The sequence below is a fragment of the Leptodactylus fuscus genome, chromosome 1 (assembly GCF_031893055.1).
Source record: "Leptodactylus fuscus isolate aLepFus1 chromosome 1, aLepFus1.hap2, whole genome shotgun sequence".
In the NCBI taxonomy this organism is placed as follows: Eukaryota; Metazoa; Chordata; class Amphibia; order Anura; family Leptodactylidae; genus Leptodactylus; species Leptodactylus fuscus.
In genome coordinates this window covers 128,685,468-128,704,046 of record NC_134265.1, presented here as the reverse complement: position 1 = coordinate 128,704,046, position 18,579 = coordinate 128,685,468, and the positions used below count along the sequence as shown (strand labels likewise).

Below are 18,579 nucleotides of genomic sequence, written 5' to 3'. Positions count from 1 at the left end.
TCCAAACTGGGCTGGTTAGAGGCTCCCTCCACCATGAATTGGTCCAAACTGGGTTTTTTAGAGGCTCCCTCCACCATGAATTTGCCCAAACTGGGCTGTTTAGAGGCTCCCTCCACCATGAATTGGTCCAAACTGGGCTGGTTAGAGGCTCCCTCCACCATGAATTTCCCAAAACTTGGCTGTTTAGAGGCTCCCTCCACCATTAATTGGTCCAAACTGGGCTGGTTAGAGGCTCCCTCCACCATGAATTTGCCCAAACTGGGCTGTTTAGAGGCTCCCTCCACCATGAATTGGTCCAAACTGGGTTTTTTAGAGGCTCCCTCCACCATGAATTGGTCCAAACTGGGCTGTTTAGAGGCTCCCTCCACCATGAATTTGCCCAAACTGGGCTGTTTAGCGGCTCCCTCCACCATTAATTGGTCCAAACTGGGCTGGTTAGAGGCTCCCTCCACCATGAATTTGCCCAAACTGGGCTGTTTAGAGGCTCCCTCCACCATGAATTTGCCCAAACTGGGCTGGTTAGAGGCTCCCTCCACCATGAATTGGTCCAAACTGGGGTTTTTAGAGGCTCCCTCCACCATGAATTGGTCCAAACTTGGCTGTTTAGAGGCTCCCTCCACCATGAATTGGTCCAAACTGGGGTGGTTAGAGGCTCCCTCCACCATTAATTGGTCCAAACTGGGCTGGTTAGAGGCTCCCTCCACCATTAATTGGTCCAAACTGGGCTGGTTAGAGGCTCCCTCCACCATTAATTGGTCCAAACTGGGCTGGTTAGAGGCTCCCTCCACCATTAATTGGTCCAAACTGGGCTGGTTAGAGGCTCCCTCCACCATGAATTTGCCCAAACTGGGCTGGTTAGAGGCTCCCTCCACCATGAATTGGTCCAAACTGGGTTTTTTAGAGGCTCCCTCCACCATGAATTTGCCCAAACTGGGCTGGTTAGAGGCTCCCTCCACCATGAATTTGCCCAAACTGGGCTGGTTAGAGGCTCCCTCCACCATGAATTGGTCCAAACTGGGTTTTTTAGAGGCTCCCTCCACCATGAATTTGCCCACACTGGGCTGGTTAGAGGCTCCCTCCACCATGAATTGGTCCAAACTGGGGTGTTTAGAGGCTCCCTCCACCATGAATTTGCCCAAACTCTGCTGGTTAGAGGCTCAATCCACCCTGATTTTCAAAACAAATGTTGGTGCCAACCTCAACTTACTACAAGGGCCAAATTCACTGCTGGTGACAAGCTCTCCTCACTGCAAGTGCCAAATACACATGTTTCAAGGTGTTTTCCTACTGTCAGAGAGGTGGTATTGAGTGTGTAAAGTGTGTAGTTGTTAGGCTGTGATGTTGGGGTAATAGAGGGTCTTTGGTGTGTTAGATGCCCCCAGACATGCTTCCTCTGCTGTCCCAGTGTCATTCCAGAGGTGTTGGCATCATTTCCTGGGGTGTCATAGTGGACTTGGTGACCCTCCAGACACGGATTTGGGTTTCCCCCTTAACGAGTATCTGTTCCCCATAGACTATAATGGGGTTCGAAACCCATTCGAACACACGAACATTGAGCGGCTGTTCGAATCGAATTTCGAACCTCGAACATTTTAGTGTTCGCTCATCTCTAGTTATATTATATATTTTTTTTAAATGTAGATTGTGAGGGCTCACACTCTACATTTTTCCCTTTCAGTATGTCTTTGGCGTATGGGAGAAATCTATACAAACACAGGGAGAACATACAAACTCCTTACAGATGTTGTTCCTGGCAGGATTCAAACCCAAGACTCCAGCACCACAAGGCAACAGTGCCAACCACTGAGCCATCATGTTGCCTCAAGTTATGCTATATTTCACAAGGTTTGACTAGGTATAGAATATGCTATTTGAAATTCGCATTTTTTTAAATAAAATGGTCACTATATATGTTAGGACAAGGGGCAGGGAACTCTTGGAACGCGGGATCATCCATAATGCCCCGGTGATGTTACAGCTGTTGTAATCACTGATGCCTTATCACTGGAGTTCTACTTTTATATTTTTATACTTTTATATTATACATGTTGTGTGTTACAAATACAAATTTTTCCTTGCTACTAAAGAAATCAGCTTTGGAACAAAGAGTGTATCTAAGATGGCGCCGACTCCCTGGTTTGCTGAATTCCTTAGATTGTAACCAAGACTACAACCTGCTATGTATCAAGATCAAGAGCCAATCATGAGTGTGCAGTTCTGGGACGTCAGAAGAATTTCATGTTATATTATGCATTAACCCTTTCCTTTCCTGTATAACTATGTGTGACGTGAAATAAAGGCAGTTCAGTGCTAGCCGAGGCGATATAGCATGAGCTAAAGTTCTGAAGCAGATTGAGTCTGATTCATTTCTTAAAGCAACGGTGCACACATGCTAATACTAATTTGGATCTGACTGATTGACCCGGTGTTGTCGATTACGACCCTGACACAGCCCTAGAAAAGCAGCGGCCAATTTAGGTACAGTGATTTAACATCACTCTTACTGCAGGGACAGACATCAGAAGGATGGGGACAGTGATAGAAAATGGATAGAAGTACAGAGAAAGAGGATTGCAAGTGAAGGGAAAGTATAGGGAGGAAATCAAAGAAGAATTTGGGGTGTTTGCAGTGTCGTTTGCAGATGAGCGAACACTATTCGAAACAGCCGTTTCAAATAGCATGCTTCCATAAAAATGAATGGAAGCGGCCAGCACGCAGACTTTGCCGGCAGCTGGCTGCTTAATCCCCCGCGTGCCAGCTACGTCCATTCATTTCTATGAGAGCGTGCTATTCGAAACGGCTGTTTCAAATACTGTTCGCTCATCTCTAGTCATTAACAGAAAGAAACTTAATGCACATGGCAGTGCTCACTGCCGCTATACTGTTGCTCATTACTCATACCTGTGTGTTCAAGGTGGTACGTAACAAGCCTTTTACAGTCAAAAACAGTGAATTATCATCAACTAATACCTGTACTCATTACATCACGCCTTCTTAATGGAGTTCAATAGTGGCAAAATAAATTAGGGGCTCATTAGCCATTGTATCTGAGTATACAATTACAGGTCATTTCTCAATACAGTTCTGGCAAAAATCAAGAATTGTTAGCCACCAATCTCTGCAGTTACCTGTTATTCTCACTCTTATTTTATAGGTGTTTAATAGTGGGGAAAGAAATTAGGGACTCATTAGTTATTGTGTTCCGAGTATACATTTACGGGCCTTCTGACAATATGGTTGTGGCAAAAATCAAGAATTCTTAGCCACTAATCTCTGCAGTTAGCAGCTAGTCTAATGCTTATTTAAAAGCGTTTATTAGTGGGGTAACAGACTAGGGGCATTTTTGCCACTCTGTTCCAAGTATACAATTATAGGCCTTTTTGGCCTGTAAAAATTTTCTGTATTAATTAACAGTATAATGTTGTGGAGTCCAGCAATCAGGTTAAAATGTCAAAAAACTTTAATGATTACCATTTAAAAATATTAACGTCCAACAAAACAACAAACCATACCCCGGCAATATAAAGATAAGCAGTGCTGGCTTATCCTTATATTGCCGGGGTATGGTTTGTTGTTTTGTTGGACGTTAATATTTTTAAATGGTAATCATTAAAGTTTTTTGACATTTTAACCTGGTTGCTGGACTCCACAACTTTTTGCTGCATATCGCTCCGAGCCGACGGAGACCCTGGTCCGTGCACCTGATTTGATTCCACAGAGCCGTGAGTTATTCCGTGAATCGGACATATATGGACACTGTTACTTTATAAAACATCCAGAGTTTTTTTCTTGTTGGGCTGTGTTTTTCCACTTCCCCCATTTCCTTTTGTACTATACTTAATTAACAGTATGTCAGACAGAGAAGTAGCAAGCAATGCACAGGCACAAATGTTTCTGGCACAGGCACAGGTCGCAGAAGAGTAAGGGGCCTTGGTGGCAGAGGTCACTCACAGAGAAGATAGAAATCCAGCGTCACCAGGTAGGTCTTCCATAAAATATAACTTTTATTTAAATTCCATTAAAATGTTACATAGTAACAAGAGGTAAACAATAGAGGAAACACATTCGGTGGCTACACGTTTCAGGACAGAAAGCATCCCTTCCTCATGGCCTTACATATTTGTCACTCACAGAGGCCTGAGCTCCCAGTGTCAAGTAGTGGTCATGTCTTGACAAGCAACCCAGCAGTTGCAAACTATTTGACCCGGTCATCCATTTCATTCCAAGTCACATCAAGCACCCCAGCCAGGAGTCGGTGGGTTCATCAGACACAAATCTTAGTTGGCATGGCCCAGGAACAGGTCCAGTACCCTACATATCCTCAACCAGCTTCTGTCCTTTTCTGCTCTTTCAGCTAGGGAATTACTTTATTTGTGGGCTCAGAGCCACTATTCAATGAGGAAGACCTACTACAGGACAGTCATCAGGTAGGGTTCAGCCAAGATCTGGAGGAGACATACGCATCTTCTTCCAGTAGCAATGAGGAGTGTGGGGTGGAAGCTGGTGTTGCGAGCAGTCAGGCTCCTGCATCAGAGACCCTTGAGGACATCAGTGGCCTGCAGACATTAGTGGATGATGATGTAGCTGATCGCAATTGGGAGCCAGATGGCGAAGCATCTTCCTCGTCATTGGGAGAAGAGGGTGTCAGGATAAACATAAGACAGTGGCGGAGTCAGCAGTATGGCAGCAGTGGGAGGTCGGTAGCCAAATGGGCCCAGGGTAGACCACCCACTTTGCAGCAGCCTACCTGCCCAAAAAGCAGTGATGCAGAGGTTCGCAGTGGCGGTAGCAGTCACTAAGTGCAGAGTGTTGGGGGGAAAATTACCTACTCGATGGTGTGGCAGTTTTTTGTTAAGCCACTGGGGGAAGTGAATATGGCCATATGTTCAATCTGTGGCAGAAGGTGAAACGTGGCTAGGCTGCCAATTTTAGCACCACAGCCCTGCAGTAACATATGCAGAGGCACCATAAAGTGGCCAGGGAGATGTGGCTCCATTGTAGGAGTCCAGCCTGCCACAGGAACCATTGCATCACCCAGTGGCATACACCCCATTTCAGGCAGTCAAGGCTCCACCACCTCAGCCGAAGGAAGCTGTGTGTCTTTCCCATCATCTGCTGGTCGTGATGCTCCTCCTCCTCCTAGTCCATCATTGCATCAGCGATTGATCAGAGAATCTATATCTAGTATCCATAGTATGTGTGCACTCATTCAATGGTGCAAAGGCTGAATGTGCTCTTGTCCAAGTTGCTGGTGCTGCAGTCACTCCCTTTCCAATTGGCGGACTCTGCACGTTTCACAGAACTGATGGCTTGCACCGAGCCGAGGTGGAAAGTCGTCATTTCTTTGCCAAGAAGGCAGTGCCAGCCCTATCCTAATATGTAGAATAGAAGGTGGGCTAGTCCTTGAGCCTGTCAGTGTCTGCCAAAGTGCACGGCAGCGCCGACATGTGGAGCTGTAACTTGGACAAGTGATGCAGCTTCCACCTCCACGTTCTCATGCTGTTGCTCCTGCAATGTCCGCCTCATCCTCCACTATGTCCTCAGCCTCCACTGCAGGGACAACCCCCAGTGCTCCTCCAGCATACCACATGTGCAGGGCACAGCAGTGTCATGCTGTTCTACACCTCGTTTGCCTGGGTGAACGAAGGCACACAGGGGAGGAACTCCTTTGTTGTGTCATCCAAGAAATTGAATCCTGGCTTTCTCCATGAGAACTTAAAATCGAAACCATGGTGGCCGACAAGGGCAAAAACATTGTGTCGACACTGCATTGAGGACTGAGCCATGTGCCCTGCATGGCGCACGTATTCATTCTGGTTGACAAGTGTTTTCGTATGTTACCGATCAGCAAGTCATCCTAAAAATGTCAAGGAAACTTTGCATGCACTTCAGCCACTCGTACACAGTCAAGCACACCCTCCTTGATTTGCAGTGGCAGAACAACCTCACACAATATAAGCTGATATGCGATGTTTCCACCCATAGGAATTCAATCTTTCATATGTCATAAGTCATAAATGATTTCTTGATGATGCGAACAGACACATGTACTCCCCTGTGTAACTTTAATGTTAGCTAGTGGCAGCTCAGGTATGACACCGGCTATTTGCTTGTTCCCTTTGAGGACTAGGGGGTGAACAACATCATTCCACTGATTCACATCCTGGAAAAGACGCTTTTCAGTCTGGCTGGTCAGGGGACTGGAGACGTGGTGTCAACATCTAGTGGCCACATGAGCCCTGTGGAGCTGAACTGGAGGAGGAGGAGGACATTGGAGCACAACCAATGTCTAGCCAAATAAGTGGAGGGTAGGAGCAGGAGCAACCAAAACAGCAAGAGGGAGATGAGGAGGACGAGGCAAATGACCCAGACACACCGTTGCAGTATGCAGTAGAGATGGATTCAGGCAAATGGCCCAAAGTATGCTCAATTTCTTGCGCAGTGACAGGTGAATTGTCACCATTCGAAAGAGGGATGAATACTGGCTCTCTACCATGTTAGATCCTCATTACCGGGGAAAAATGGGGGCCTTTTTTTTACACCCGCTGAGAGGGAGGACAAACTGAACTACTATAGATACATGCTATGTAGCAAGTTGGCCACTGCCTATCTGCGCCATCATCCATCCTTTCACATGTCCAACTCGGGAGCCCTGAGCGCTCAGCTTGCACTGGCATGGCAGCTGTGGGAGGTGGTGGGGGTAGCAGGAACAGTATGGGCTCCATGAGCAGCAGCCTGAACTTAGTTTTGCTGATGAGCAGCTTTCTTCACCTGCATAGTGAAGAAGCTGCTCATCAGCAGCTAGACACAAAGCAGAACTTGAACCAGCAGATGGTGGCATACTTAGAGTGCACAGTACCTCCTGTCGTGGAAGATCCGCTGGACTTCTGGGCAGCCAAAACTGTATTTTTGTCTGAAACTGTTCAAGTCTGCCCTGGAAAAGCTGTCCTGCCTGGCCAGTAGTGTGGCATTAAAGTGGGTGTTTAGTGCGGTGGGGGCCATAGTTACCTCAAGGAGAACTCGCCTGTCCACCCAAATTTGGAGAGACTCACCTTTGTGAAGATGAGTCAGCTATAGCTCAGACAGGATTTCTGCCCACCAATGCCTGATGCAGCAGATTACATGATCAATGCTGCCTCACCACACTCTGTCAACTGGTGTCTGTATGGCTTCCTAAGGATGTTGCTACCTCCACAATATAGTGGCCTACTCACACTGCTGCCACCTCTGCACTCCGCCACTGGGTTATAGTATGAGCTCTTCACACTTGTGCCACCTCCATACTCTTCCACTAGGTGACTGTATGGGCTATTCACGCTTCTGCCACCTCCGCACTCTGCCACTGGGTTACAGTATGAGCTCTTCACACTTCTGCCACCTCCACACTCTTCCACTGGGTGACTGTATGAGTTCCTCACACTGCTGAAACCTCCAGTCTTCCACTGGTTCTCTGTATGGCCTCATAAGGTTGTTGCTACCTCCACAATATATCGACATGCCACTCTGTGGCCTACTCACACTGCTGTCTCCTCCGTACTGGCTGACTGTATGGGCTCCTCACACTGCATCTACCTCCACACTCTGACACTGGGTTACTCTATGGGCTTTTTGCGCTGCTGACATCACTGCACTCTGCCACTGTGTGAATGTATGGACTCATAAGGTTGCTGCAACCTCCACACTCTGCCACTGGGTCACTGTATTGTCAACTTGTTTGCTTAGGCAAATGAAGTCACACAGGAGAGGAACTCCTCTATTGTCTCAATCAAGAAATTGAATCCTGGCTTTCTCCAAGAGAACTTAAGCATTGTATGGCCTCATAAGGCTGCTGCAACCCCCACACTCTGCCACTAGGTCATTGTATGGCCTCATAAGGCTATTGCATCCTCCACACTCTGCCACTGCGTCACTGTAGTGCCTCCTCATGCTATTGCATCCTCCCCATGGAATCTTAGAAAGCAGTTCCAGCACTGGTGTGAAACCAGCCTTAGGTGGCGTTCACACTACCGTCGGTGTCCGACAGGTAGTGTCCGCTCCTAGTGTCCGCTCAAAATCTGGCACGGACATTAGGAGCGGACACTAGCTGTGTCCGTGACACCTGTCATTTATTTAAATGGGCATCGGGTGCGTTCTTTTGCACTCCGTGCCCTACCTTCCCTGTCCGCATGTAAAGATGTCCGACTTCTCAAGCGGACAGAAAAACCCGACATGTAGGGTTCTTCTGTCCGCTTGAGAAGTCGGACATCTTTACATGCGGACAGGGAAGGAAGGGCACGGAGTGCAAAAGAACGCACCCGATGCCCATTTAAATAAATGACAGGTGTCACGGACACAGCTAGTGTCCGCTCCTAATGTCCGTGCCAGATTTTGAGCGGACACTAGGAGCGGACACTACCTGTCGGACACTGACAGTAGTGTGAACGCCCCCTTAGATAAGTTTTGAACAACTACTACTTAACAGCACATGCATATGTATTCGCCATATACCATATTTATGTATTTTGCGCTTATATGGGTCTTCTTTGTTTATTATGTTATTGCACAATGTGAAACATGTTTATTTTTAATATACATGTATTCAGGGCCGCCATCAGGAATTTTGGGGCCCCATACAGCCTAAGTGTCTGCCCCCCCCCCCCCGCCATTTTAAAACTACTGTATTTTGCGACATACCAATTATGTATTACATTTCCCTTTATTTAGCAGCATTACAAGGCTTAATCAGATTCTATTTGCAGGTAAAATCTGCTACGTGTGACAGCGCCTATAGAAAGCCAACACCATTTATAAGAGCCCTCTTAATAAATCCTCAGGGCTTTTTCACATTGCGTTTTTGGCCTCCCTTGCCGGGATCCGTTCGTAACCAGTCAGAATCAGCTGTCAACTTATCCCTGCACGAAGAACTGGCCATTAAAAAAAAGGGGGGGGGGGGCCTGCAGTTCTCCGTGCAGGGATAAGTGGGTAGCTGATTATGACTAGTTACCAACGTATCCCGGCAAGGGAGGCCAAAAACGCAATGTGAACACTCCTTTAAAGTGAAAGTCCCACCCCCAAACAGGCTGCGATGCTAGTAGCATAGCGGCCTACATCATTATTAATACAAAGCACACATACCTTCGGAGGTCTTGTGTGCTTTGTAGTTCTCCAGCTAAAAACTTATATATTATATATTATTGCCCCAGTTCCCTCTCCACAGTGCCGCACACCCGATGCCCCACCAATCCCCCCCGTCCACCTTCTAACATCTCTCCACTGCCCCCTGTACCCATACCTCCCAACTTTTGAAGAACCGAAAGAGGGACAAAATGTGTGGCAAATTTAGCCCCACCCTTTTTTATGTTGACTCCGCCCATTCTCATTAATTTTTCATGTGCCCGCACACAGTATAATCCCCCTACAGTCACCTGTAAATTATATGTCCCCCCTCTATCTCTCCCCCAGCTTCATATACACCCTTCATCTGCCCCCAGTTTCATGTCCCCCATCTCTGCCCCCAGTTTCATGTCCCCCCATCTCTGCCCCAGTTTCATGTCCCTCCTCCATCTCTGCCCCCAGTTTCATGTCCCCCCTCCATCTCTGCCCCCAGTTTCATGTCCCCCCTCCATCTCTGCCCCCAGTTTCATGTCCCCCCTCCATCTCTGCCCCCAGATTCATGTCCCCTCCATCTCTGCCCCAGATTCATGTCCCCTCCATCTCTGCCCTCAGATTCATGTCCCCTCCATCTCTGCCCCCAGATTCATGTCCCCTCCATCTCTGCCCCCAGATTCATGTCCCTCCATCTCTGCCCCCAGATTCATGTCCCCTCCATCTCTGCCCCAGATTCATGTCCCCTCCATCTCTGCCCTCAGATTCATGTCCCCTCCATCTCTGCCCCCAGATTCATGTCCCCTCCATCTCTGCCCCCAGATTCATGTCCTCTCCATCTCAGCCCCCAGATTCATGTCTCCACATCTCTGCCCCCAGTGTCATGCTGTCCTCTCCATCTCTGCCCCCAGATTCATGTCCCCTCCATCTCTGCCCCCAGATTCATGTCCCCTCCATCTTTGCCCCCAGATTCATGTCTCCACATCTCTGCCCCCAGATTCATGTCCCTCCATCTCTGCCCCCAGATTCATGTCCCTCCATCTCTGCCCCAGTGTCATGCTGTCCTCTCCATCTCTGCCCCCAGATTTATGTCCCCACATCTCTGCCCTCAGTGTCATGCTGTCCTCTCCTTCATCTGACCCTGTTTCACGTTCCACCTCAGTGTACTGTGTACACATTAAACTTACCTTTTCCTCGTTCCCCCGCTGCTGTCTGTGCGCCTCTTCTCTCACTGGCGCATAGTTGTAGACGGGATGTGACGTCATCACATCACGTCTACACAGCCGGCGTGCAGCGGCGGCAGCAGTAGCCGGCGTGCAGCAGCGAAGCAAGGAACTGACCTGTGTCAGCTCCTTGCTGTAGCCGCGTATGTGTCCAACTCAGATCTGCGTCCTCTGGACGCAGATCTGAGTTGAAATCGGACACACGACTGCTGCGGGCGCCAGGGGGCCGGCACATGGTGGCGGTCCAAAACCGGGCCCCCCCATTTTTCAATTTGGCCGGGCCCCTGACGCCAGTAGCAGTAATACTGGCCTATCGGCGGCCCTGCATGTATTTGTATTCTAATAATTACTTGAAACATTACATTGCATGTAAAATAGGGATAGATTTAGGGATAGAATTTTATATTGTATAGTTTTTATAGATCACATGGTAATTATAATACTACCATGTAAATAATATGTATTTTAATTACACAAGAATTTATGTGGATGGTACCTTGATTTTTTTTTCCATTTAGAAAACTATGAATATGTAAAAGGTGTAAAATATATATATATATATATATATATATATATATATATATATATATACAAAATTTGATATTCTAATCTCGATTTCCCCCTAACAAAAAGACTGACAGCTTTGGGTTTAATTGTTTTTAATAATTAGATGCGCTAAATAAAGTTTAGTATATACAGTATGTTTTTTTAACTTTGGGTTTGGAGTGTCTCCTATATGGTTTGTAGTCTACTTCATATTGTTTACATAAATGAGATGAACCCCACTATTTCTTGGTTTAAACGATGTTTGCTGGATAATTTAAAAATACAATTCAGCATTTGTGACATCACTGTGTTTGTCATGGTCCACTGGATAATTCCTGTCAATATCGCTTTACTGCCCCGCTCTGAAGCAATATACAGGTTGTGTTACGTTGTGTGCATATAACATAGACCACTACAGACAGAGTATTGTGAAGATTGTGTTGTTGTTGTTTTTTTTTTTTTAAGTTGGTCATCTTGCAATATTTTGAACCAAGATTTAAGGAAGAATGGATACATCTAGACTACTTTGCAGAAGCCAAGTCCATTTTCAGGGTGAATAATTTTGATAAACATCTAATAAGGAGGTGCTAGTTTATATAGGCAGCAGTCCATGGGTTTCTTATTTCTGCCTTAAGTACATCTGTCTACTAATAGCTCTTTTGACTTCCTTATTTTTTAATGTGTATATAACTGGGTTCAACATTGGCGTCACAATACTATATAAAACTGAGATCAGTTTGTCCTTATCCATCGAATAGGTGGAGACAGGTCTTACATAACTGAAAATCGCACTACCGTAATATAATATCACCACAGATAAATGAGAAATACAGGTAGAAAATGATTTGTTTCTTCCTTGAGTACTCTTGATTTTCAATATAGTTACAATAATGTATATGTATGAGACAATAATACAGAGGAAAGGTGTCCATCCTATAAAAACCCCAATTGTTAGTAACAGTGTTTCATTGACAGACGTGTCATCACAAGATAACATAAGAAGTGGCGGTATGTCGCAGAAGTAATAACTGATCATATTAGAGTGACAAAAGCGTAGACGAAAAGTGAAGGCTGTATGAACAACAGAATTAGTAAATCCACATAACCATGATATACTGGCCAAAGCAATGCAAACCTTCTTACACATGAAAGTAGAGTAATGCAGAGGACGGCATATAGCCAGAAAGCGATCATAAGACATTATACCAAGCAGAACACATTCAGTGCCCACAAAAGCGACAAAGAAATACATTTGGAAAGCACAAGCTGAAAAGGATATAGCTCTGTGGTTAACTATGAGAGTCTCTAGCATTTTAGGCATTGTTGTTGATGTATAACAAATATCCAAGAAAGATAAATTTTCTAAGAAGAAGTACATCGGTGTGTTCAGATTCTTGTCAAGTTGTATAATCAGAATAATAGCTATATTTCCCATCAGAGTCAACACGTACATAAGGAGAAGTGCTATAAACAGGAGAATTTTTATGCTGGGTACTTCTGTCAATCCCAATAGTAGAAACTCAGTAAGTAAACTCTGGTTTGTAGACATTGCCACTGTAGCAAGTTTTTCTGTAACATAGAAACAATAGATACATATTTATTAGAGATGAGCGAACACTAAAATGTTCGAGGTTCGAAATTCGAATCGAACAGCCGCTCACTGTTCGTGTGTTCGAACGGGTTTCGAACCCCATTATAGTCTATGGGGAACATATACTCGTTAAGGGGGAAACCCAAATCCGTGTCTGGAGGGTCACCAAGTCCACTATGACACCCCAGGAAATGATGCCAACACCTCTGGAATGACACTGGGACAGCAGGGGAAGCATGTCTGGGGGCATCTAACACACCAAAGACCCTCTATTACCCCAACATCACAGCCTAACAACTACACACTTTACACATTCAAAAAAACCTCTATCAAAGTGGGAAAATACCTGGAAACCTTCTTTACTCCCCAAATGGATGGACACAAACCCCAATTTAAGCTCAACAAACAGTAACAACCACCCCTTTAAATCACGTTCCCCATGATAACCACGGATGGAATAGACAATGGGAAATCCAAAATCCCTCACCCTTAACTGTCATTTTGAGTGTGTGTGTCCGTGTGTGTGTGTGTGTGTGTGTGTGTGTGTGTGTGTGTGTGATGTGGTAAGACCTTCCAAAATTCACTTTTCTAGCCCTTAACATGAGCCCTTCCAAACAAAGTTACAGGACCTTAAGCTGAGCTACCAGCAGAGATTGAGGCCCTTGGCATGAGTAGAGCCTTGCACCAGCAGTGTTTTTGGCACTTAGGGTGAGTTGAGCCTTGTACCAGCGTGTGTCCCTTAACATCAGGCAGGCCCTAAGTTCTGCGCTTTGCACAAAAGTTCCACATTAACTAGGCTGAATGGTACAAACCTTAGTAGGCCCGAGAACCAGGAACAGGTCTTGCAATGGCTGTCGGATAACGCTTAAAGAGGACCTTTCACCATATCCGGGCACAGGCAGTTCTATATACTGCCAGAAAGCTGACAGTGCGCTGAATTCAGTGCACTGTCGGCTTTCCCGATCTGTGCCCGGTGTGAAGAGCTTACGGCCCGGTACCGTAGCTCTTCTATGGTCAGAAGGGCGTTTCTGACCATTAGCCAGAGACGTCCTTCTGCCTCGCGGCGCCAATCGCGCTGTGCTGTGGAGCGGGGAGGAACGCCCCCTCCCTCTGCTCACACAGCTTGTCCGTAGACGAGCATTATCAGGGAGGGAGGGGGCGTTCCTCCCCGCTCCACAGCACAGCGCGATTGGCGCCGCGAGGCAGAAGGACGTCTCTGGCTAATGGTCAGAAACGCCCTTCTGACTGTAAAGCGCTACGGTACCAGGACCGATAACGCTTTACACCGGGCACGGATCGGGAAAGCCGACAGTTCGCTGAATTCAGCGCACTGTCAGCTTTCTGGCAGTATATAACACTGCATGTGCCCAAAAGTGGTGAAAGGTCCTCTTTAAAGCACATTGTCCACCAGCCAGTCAGCCTCTACCTCCTCTTACCCAACAGTCTTGTCCTCCTTCCACCCAAAATTCCCAATCTTCCCAGAACAATAACCCCAACTGTCCCTGCTCCCCAGAGCTGTTCTCCCTTCCTTTGACTGTACCACAACCTGCCCCTCCATTTCGCGATTCCACGGACCTAACAGACGAGTATCTGTGTCCAGATGCTCAAACACTAGAGTCTCCTCCATCTCCGGTCGATTTGGTGGCGGATGACCAGCAACCCACCCTCATCGACGACGATGAGACGCAGTTGCTGTCAGGGCAGCCAGTTGACATGCGCATTGTGCAGGAGGAGGAGGCGAGACAGGAGTTGGAAGAGGAGGTGGTGGATGACGAGGACACCGACCCCACCTGGACAAGGCGGATATCAAGCTGGGAAAGTAGTGTGGATGTTGAGGCAGGTGCAGCACCAAAAAGGGTAGCTAGAGGCAGAGACATGTCCAGAGGCAGAGGTCAGCTGCTTTGCCGAAGCCAGGCCAGACCCGGAATGTCCGAAGATGTTCCCTTTTGTACCCAGCCCAGAAAAACTCCCCCATCGAGGGCACGTTTCTCGAAGGTGTAGAGTTTTTTCAAGGAATGCTCCGAGGACAGATATAGTGTCGTCTACACAATTTGCCTCTCGAAATCGAGTAGGGGCCCTGAGAAGAGCAATCTGTCCACCACTTCAATGCACCGTCATTTGGAATCCAAGCACTGGAATCAGTGGCAGGCAGCAACGGCAGGACAAACGTCGCCCGCCGTTCATGCCACTGCCTCTGCTCACAGTGCTGGCGATGCACTCCAGAGGACGAGCCAGGACATCACTTCATCTGCCTCCGCCACTTTGTTGACTTCTCCCTCATCCTCCCCTTTTCCTGCCACTTCTCCTTTTGCCCGCGCCATCATGCGCCTCTTCCCAGCAACTCCCCATCTCCCAGGCCTTTCATTTCATGCTAAAGTACAGCGCAACCCACCCACATGCCCAAGGCTTCAACGGCCTCATCTCCAAAAATCTGGCCCAGGAGATGTTGGAGTCCCGGCTGGGGGACACTCTGCCCTTTTTGGGCAGAGTGTCTACTGCGCCACCTCACTGTGCCGTCCACACCAGCACTTTCCCCCAAACATGAGGCGGTCCCTAAATTCAGCGCTTAGCTTAGCTGGGAAGAGGCGCATTATGGTGCAGGCCAAAAGGGCGGATGAGGGTGAACTCCCCAATGTGTCACAGACGGATATGTAGGTGTCCTTGCATTATATCCTTGCACCATACTTGGCTGGATTGGACTTTCATTTTGTGCCAAAAAGTGGTCAAGACAGCGATCCCTCAGCTAATCCCATTACACCATCCGTTGCCAACTGCAGCGCTGAAATTACCATCTCTGGAAGTGGTCCAAAATCTTTCTCTGCATTTAGCCAGGCTCGATGCTATGGTAGGCTCCAGGGTTCTCTTAATGCATATTGCATGGGGGACTCAGATGTGTTTCTCAGCACTGAGACCACCACTTCTGAGATCCCAAAGGAAGTAGGCAAGAGATGTGCAGTGCAGAAAAAAAAGATGAGAAAATAAGTGTAGGCTGTAGAAACGGCCTCATCTCCAAAAATCTGGCCCAGGAGATGTTGGAGTCCCGGCTGGGGGACACTCTGCCCTTTTTGGGCAGAGTGTCTACTGCGCCACCTCACTGTGCCGTCCACACCAGCACTTTCCCCCAAACATGAGGCGGTCCCTAAATTCAGCGCTTAGCTTAGCTGGGAAGAGGCGCATTATAGTGCAGGCCAAAAGGGCGGATGAGGGTGAACTCCCCAATGTGTCACAGACGGATATGTAGGTGTCCTTGCATCATATCCTTGCACCATACTTGGCTGGATTGGACTTTCATTTTGTGCCAAAAAGTGGTCAAGACAGCGATCCCTCAGCTAATCCCATTACACCATCCGTTGCCAACTGCAGCGCTGAAATTACCATCTCTGGAAGTGGTCTAAAATCTTTCTCTGCATTTAGCCAGGCTCGATGCTATGATAGGCTCCAGGGTTCTCTTAATGCATATTGCATGGGGGACTCAGATGTGTTTCTCAGCACTGAGACCACCACTTCTGAGATCCCAAAGGAAGTAGGCAAGAGATGTGCAGTGCGGAAAAAAAGATGAGAAAATAAGTGTAGGCTGTAGAGCACAGAGGGATCGGAGAGGGCAGAGCTGGTGTCGGCCAGGTATTCCCAGTCAGAAACTGGCACTATATGTCAGTGGCAGGACTTGAGTGTATTTGTAACCCCAATATATTCTTTGAATTCCCAGTCAGACAATGGCACTATATGGCAGTGGCAGGACTTGAAGGTATTTGTAACCCCAATATATTCTTTGCATTCCCAGTCAGACAATGGCACTATATGGCAGTGGCAGGACTTGAAGGTATTTGTAACCCCAATATATTCTTTGAATTCCCAGTCAGACAATGGCACTATATGGCAGTGGCAGGACTTGAAGGTATTTGTAACCCCAATATATTCTTTGCATTCCCAGTCAGACAATGGCACTATATGGCAGTGGCAGGACTTGAAGGTATTTGTAACCCCAATATATTCTTTGCATTCCCAGTCAGACAATGGCACTATATGGCAGTGGCAGGACTTGAAGGTATTTGTAACCCCAATATATTCTTTGCATTCCCAGTCAGACAATGGCACTATATGGCAGTGGCAGGACTTGAAGGTATTTGTAACCCCAATATATTCTTTGAATTCCCAGTCAGACAATGGCACTATATGGCAGTAGCAAAAATAGTGGGTGTATATAGCCCCAATTCTATTGCTAGGGGACTTGCAGGGTATTTCTGGGGTGAAGGTGGGGGGGCACACCGTTGGAACGGGGATCGGGGGTGTATATATAGGGTATACGGGAATACACTGTCAGTGTATTCCATTCAGGATCCTGGGAAAGCTGGATTGCGGCGATTGAGCCCGTCAGTGCCACGTTACACTGACAAGCTTCTCCCTTGAATTGAAGTTATATGTAACCCCAATATATTCTTTGAATTCCCAGTCAAACAATGGCACTATATGGCAGTAGCAAAAATAGTGGGTGTATATATCCCCAATTCTATTGCTAGGGGACTTGCAGGGTATTTCTGGGGTGAAGGTGGGGGGGCACACCGTTGGAACGGGGATCGGGGGTGTATATGTAGGGTATACGGGAATACATTGTCAGTGTATTCCATTCAGGATCCGGGGAAAGCTGGGTTGCGGCGATTGAGCCCGTCAGTGCCACGTTACACTGACAAGCTTCTCCCTGGAATTTAGCTCTTACAAGAGCTGTTGGTTGTCTTCTCCTTCCTATCCTAGCCTGTCCCTGTCTACCCAGAATCTGATCCCTAGCTAAGTGGACTGAAGCCTCCGTTCTCGGTGAATTGCAAGCTCAGAATGACGCAAACCTGGGCGGCGCTGTTCTTTTAAATTAGAGGTCACATGTTTTCGGCAGCCAATGGGTTTTTCCTACTTTTTTCAACGTCACCTGTGTCGTAGTTCCTGTCCCAGGGCGCCAGGGAAGGTGGGAGGGGAATCGAGTAATGGCGCACTTTACCACGCGGTGTTCGATTCGATTCGAACATGCTGAACAGCCTAATATCCGATCGAACATGAGTTCGATAGAACACTGTTTGCTCATCTCTAATATTTATAGTAGAGCAACTAACATCGCAGTCATGGTCACAGGCTGCGCCATCTCCTCCCCATTGCTGGGCTCACATGTCCCCTTTTGATGCTCCTGCTTACTGATCTGATGTGTCCTGATCAATTGTTGTGCTTGACCCCAGCTTTCTACCTTACCTTGCTTTTCTCTTCTGACCCTGGCTTGTTTCTGACCTCTGATTGTGTGTACCCACCTTGATTTCTGACAGTGCACAAAACAGGTGGTCCTGACCTGGGACTGTTCCTGGCCTTCTCTCTAGTCGCTTGATGTGCCTGGGTCAGCCACACCCTCTGGATCAACACTGTAGAGGACTTGAGGGTTATAGGTTGGACTTGAAGAACTGTTGTCTTCATCCAACCTCATCTACTATGTATGTCACTATGTATATAGCTGTTACCTACACTACTCTTAGAAATCTAGTGATTCACACAGTGATTTCCAGATGCCTGTATATATATATATATATATATATATATATATATATATATATATATGCCTGTATAGGGAATAAAGACTAAAAACTGAGAAGCCACTTAGACAATGCACTCAGGAGTAGCCCAAAGCTACAATGGTTAGCTTCTACCTGTGACTACCTCTAAAATACTCAAAAAAGCAATACTTCTGGACGCCAGTGGTAGGTACCAGTGCTCTTTTTTCACTCTCCAATGTAATCAATGTATCTAAAGCAGAACATTCTTTTTCTGTATACCCATACTTTGCATAGTGAAAAAAAATTAGGGATATATCACTTTTTTAATTTGGAGACATTTGTATGAAATTTCCAGATTCATAATTCAGGATTATGGTCCAAGATACAGAATTACCCAATTTGTATATCCCTCATTTTGTGTCAGATGTATCATTGCTGTCAGGGACTTTTTTCTTGAACTGGTATTAATCTGAGTCAGTTATGTATTGCAGTGTCACAGCGTTTCTGTGCATTACCGTATATACTTGAGTATAAGCCGACCCGAATATAAGCTGAGGCCCCTAATTTTACCACAAAAAAACTGGGAAAACTTATTGACTCGAGTATAAGC

At 46.8% G+C, this 18,579-nt stretch overlaps 1 protein-coding gene across 1 annotated transcript; it reads right to left on the bottom strand.

Moving 5' to 3' along the window:
• Nucleotides 1–11,472: 11,472 nt before the first annotated feature.
• LOC142194076 (olfactory receptor 5V1-like) lies at nt 11,473–12,402 on the bottom strand. Its single transcript, XM_075263103.1, has one exon. It carries the CDS (start codon nt 12,400–12,402, stop codon nt 11,473–11,475), a length of 930 nt encoding a protein of 309 aa, XP_075119204.1.
• Nucleotides 12,403–18,579: the final 6,177 nt, after the last annotated feature.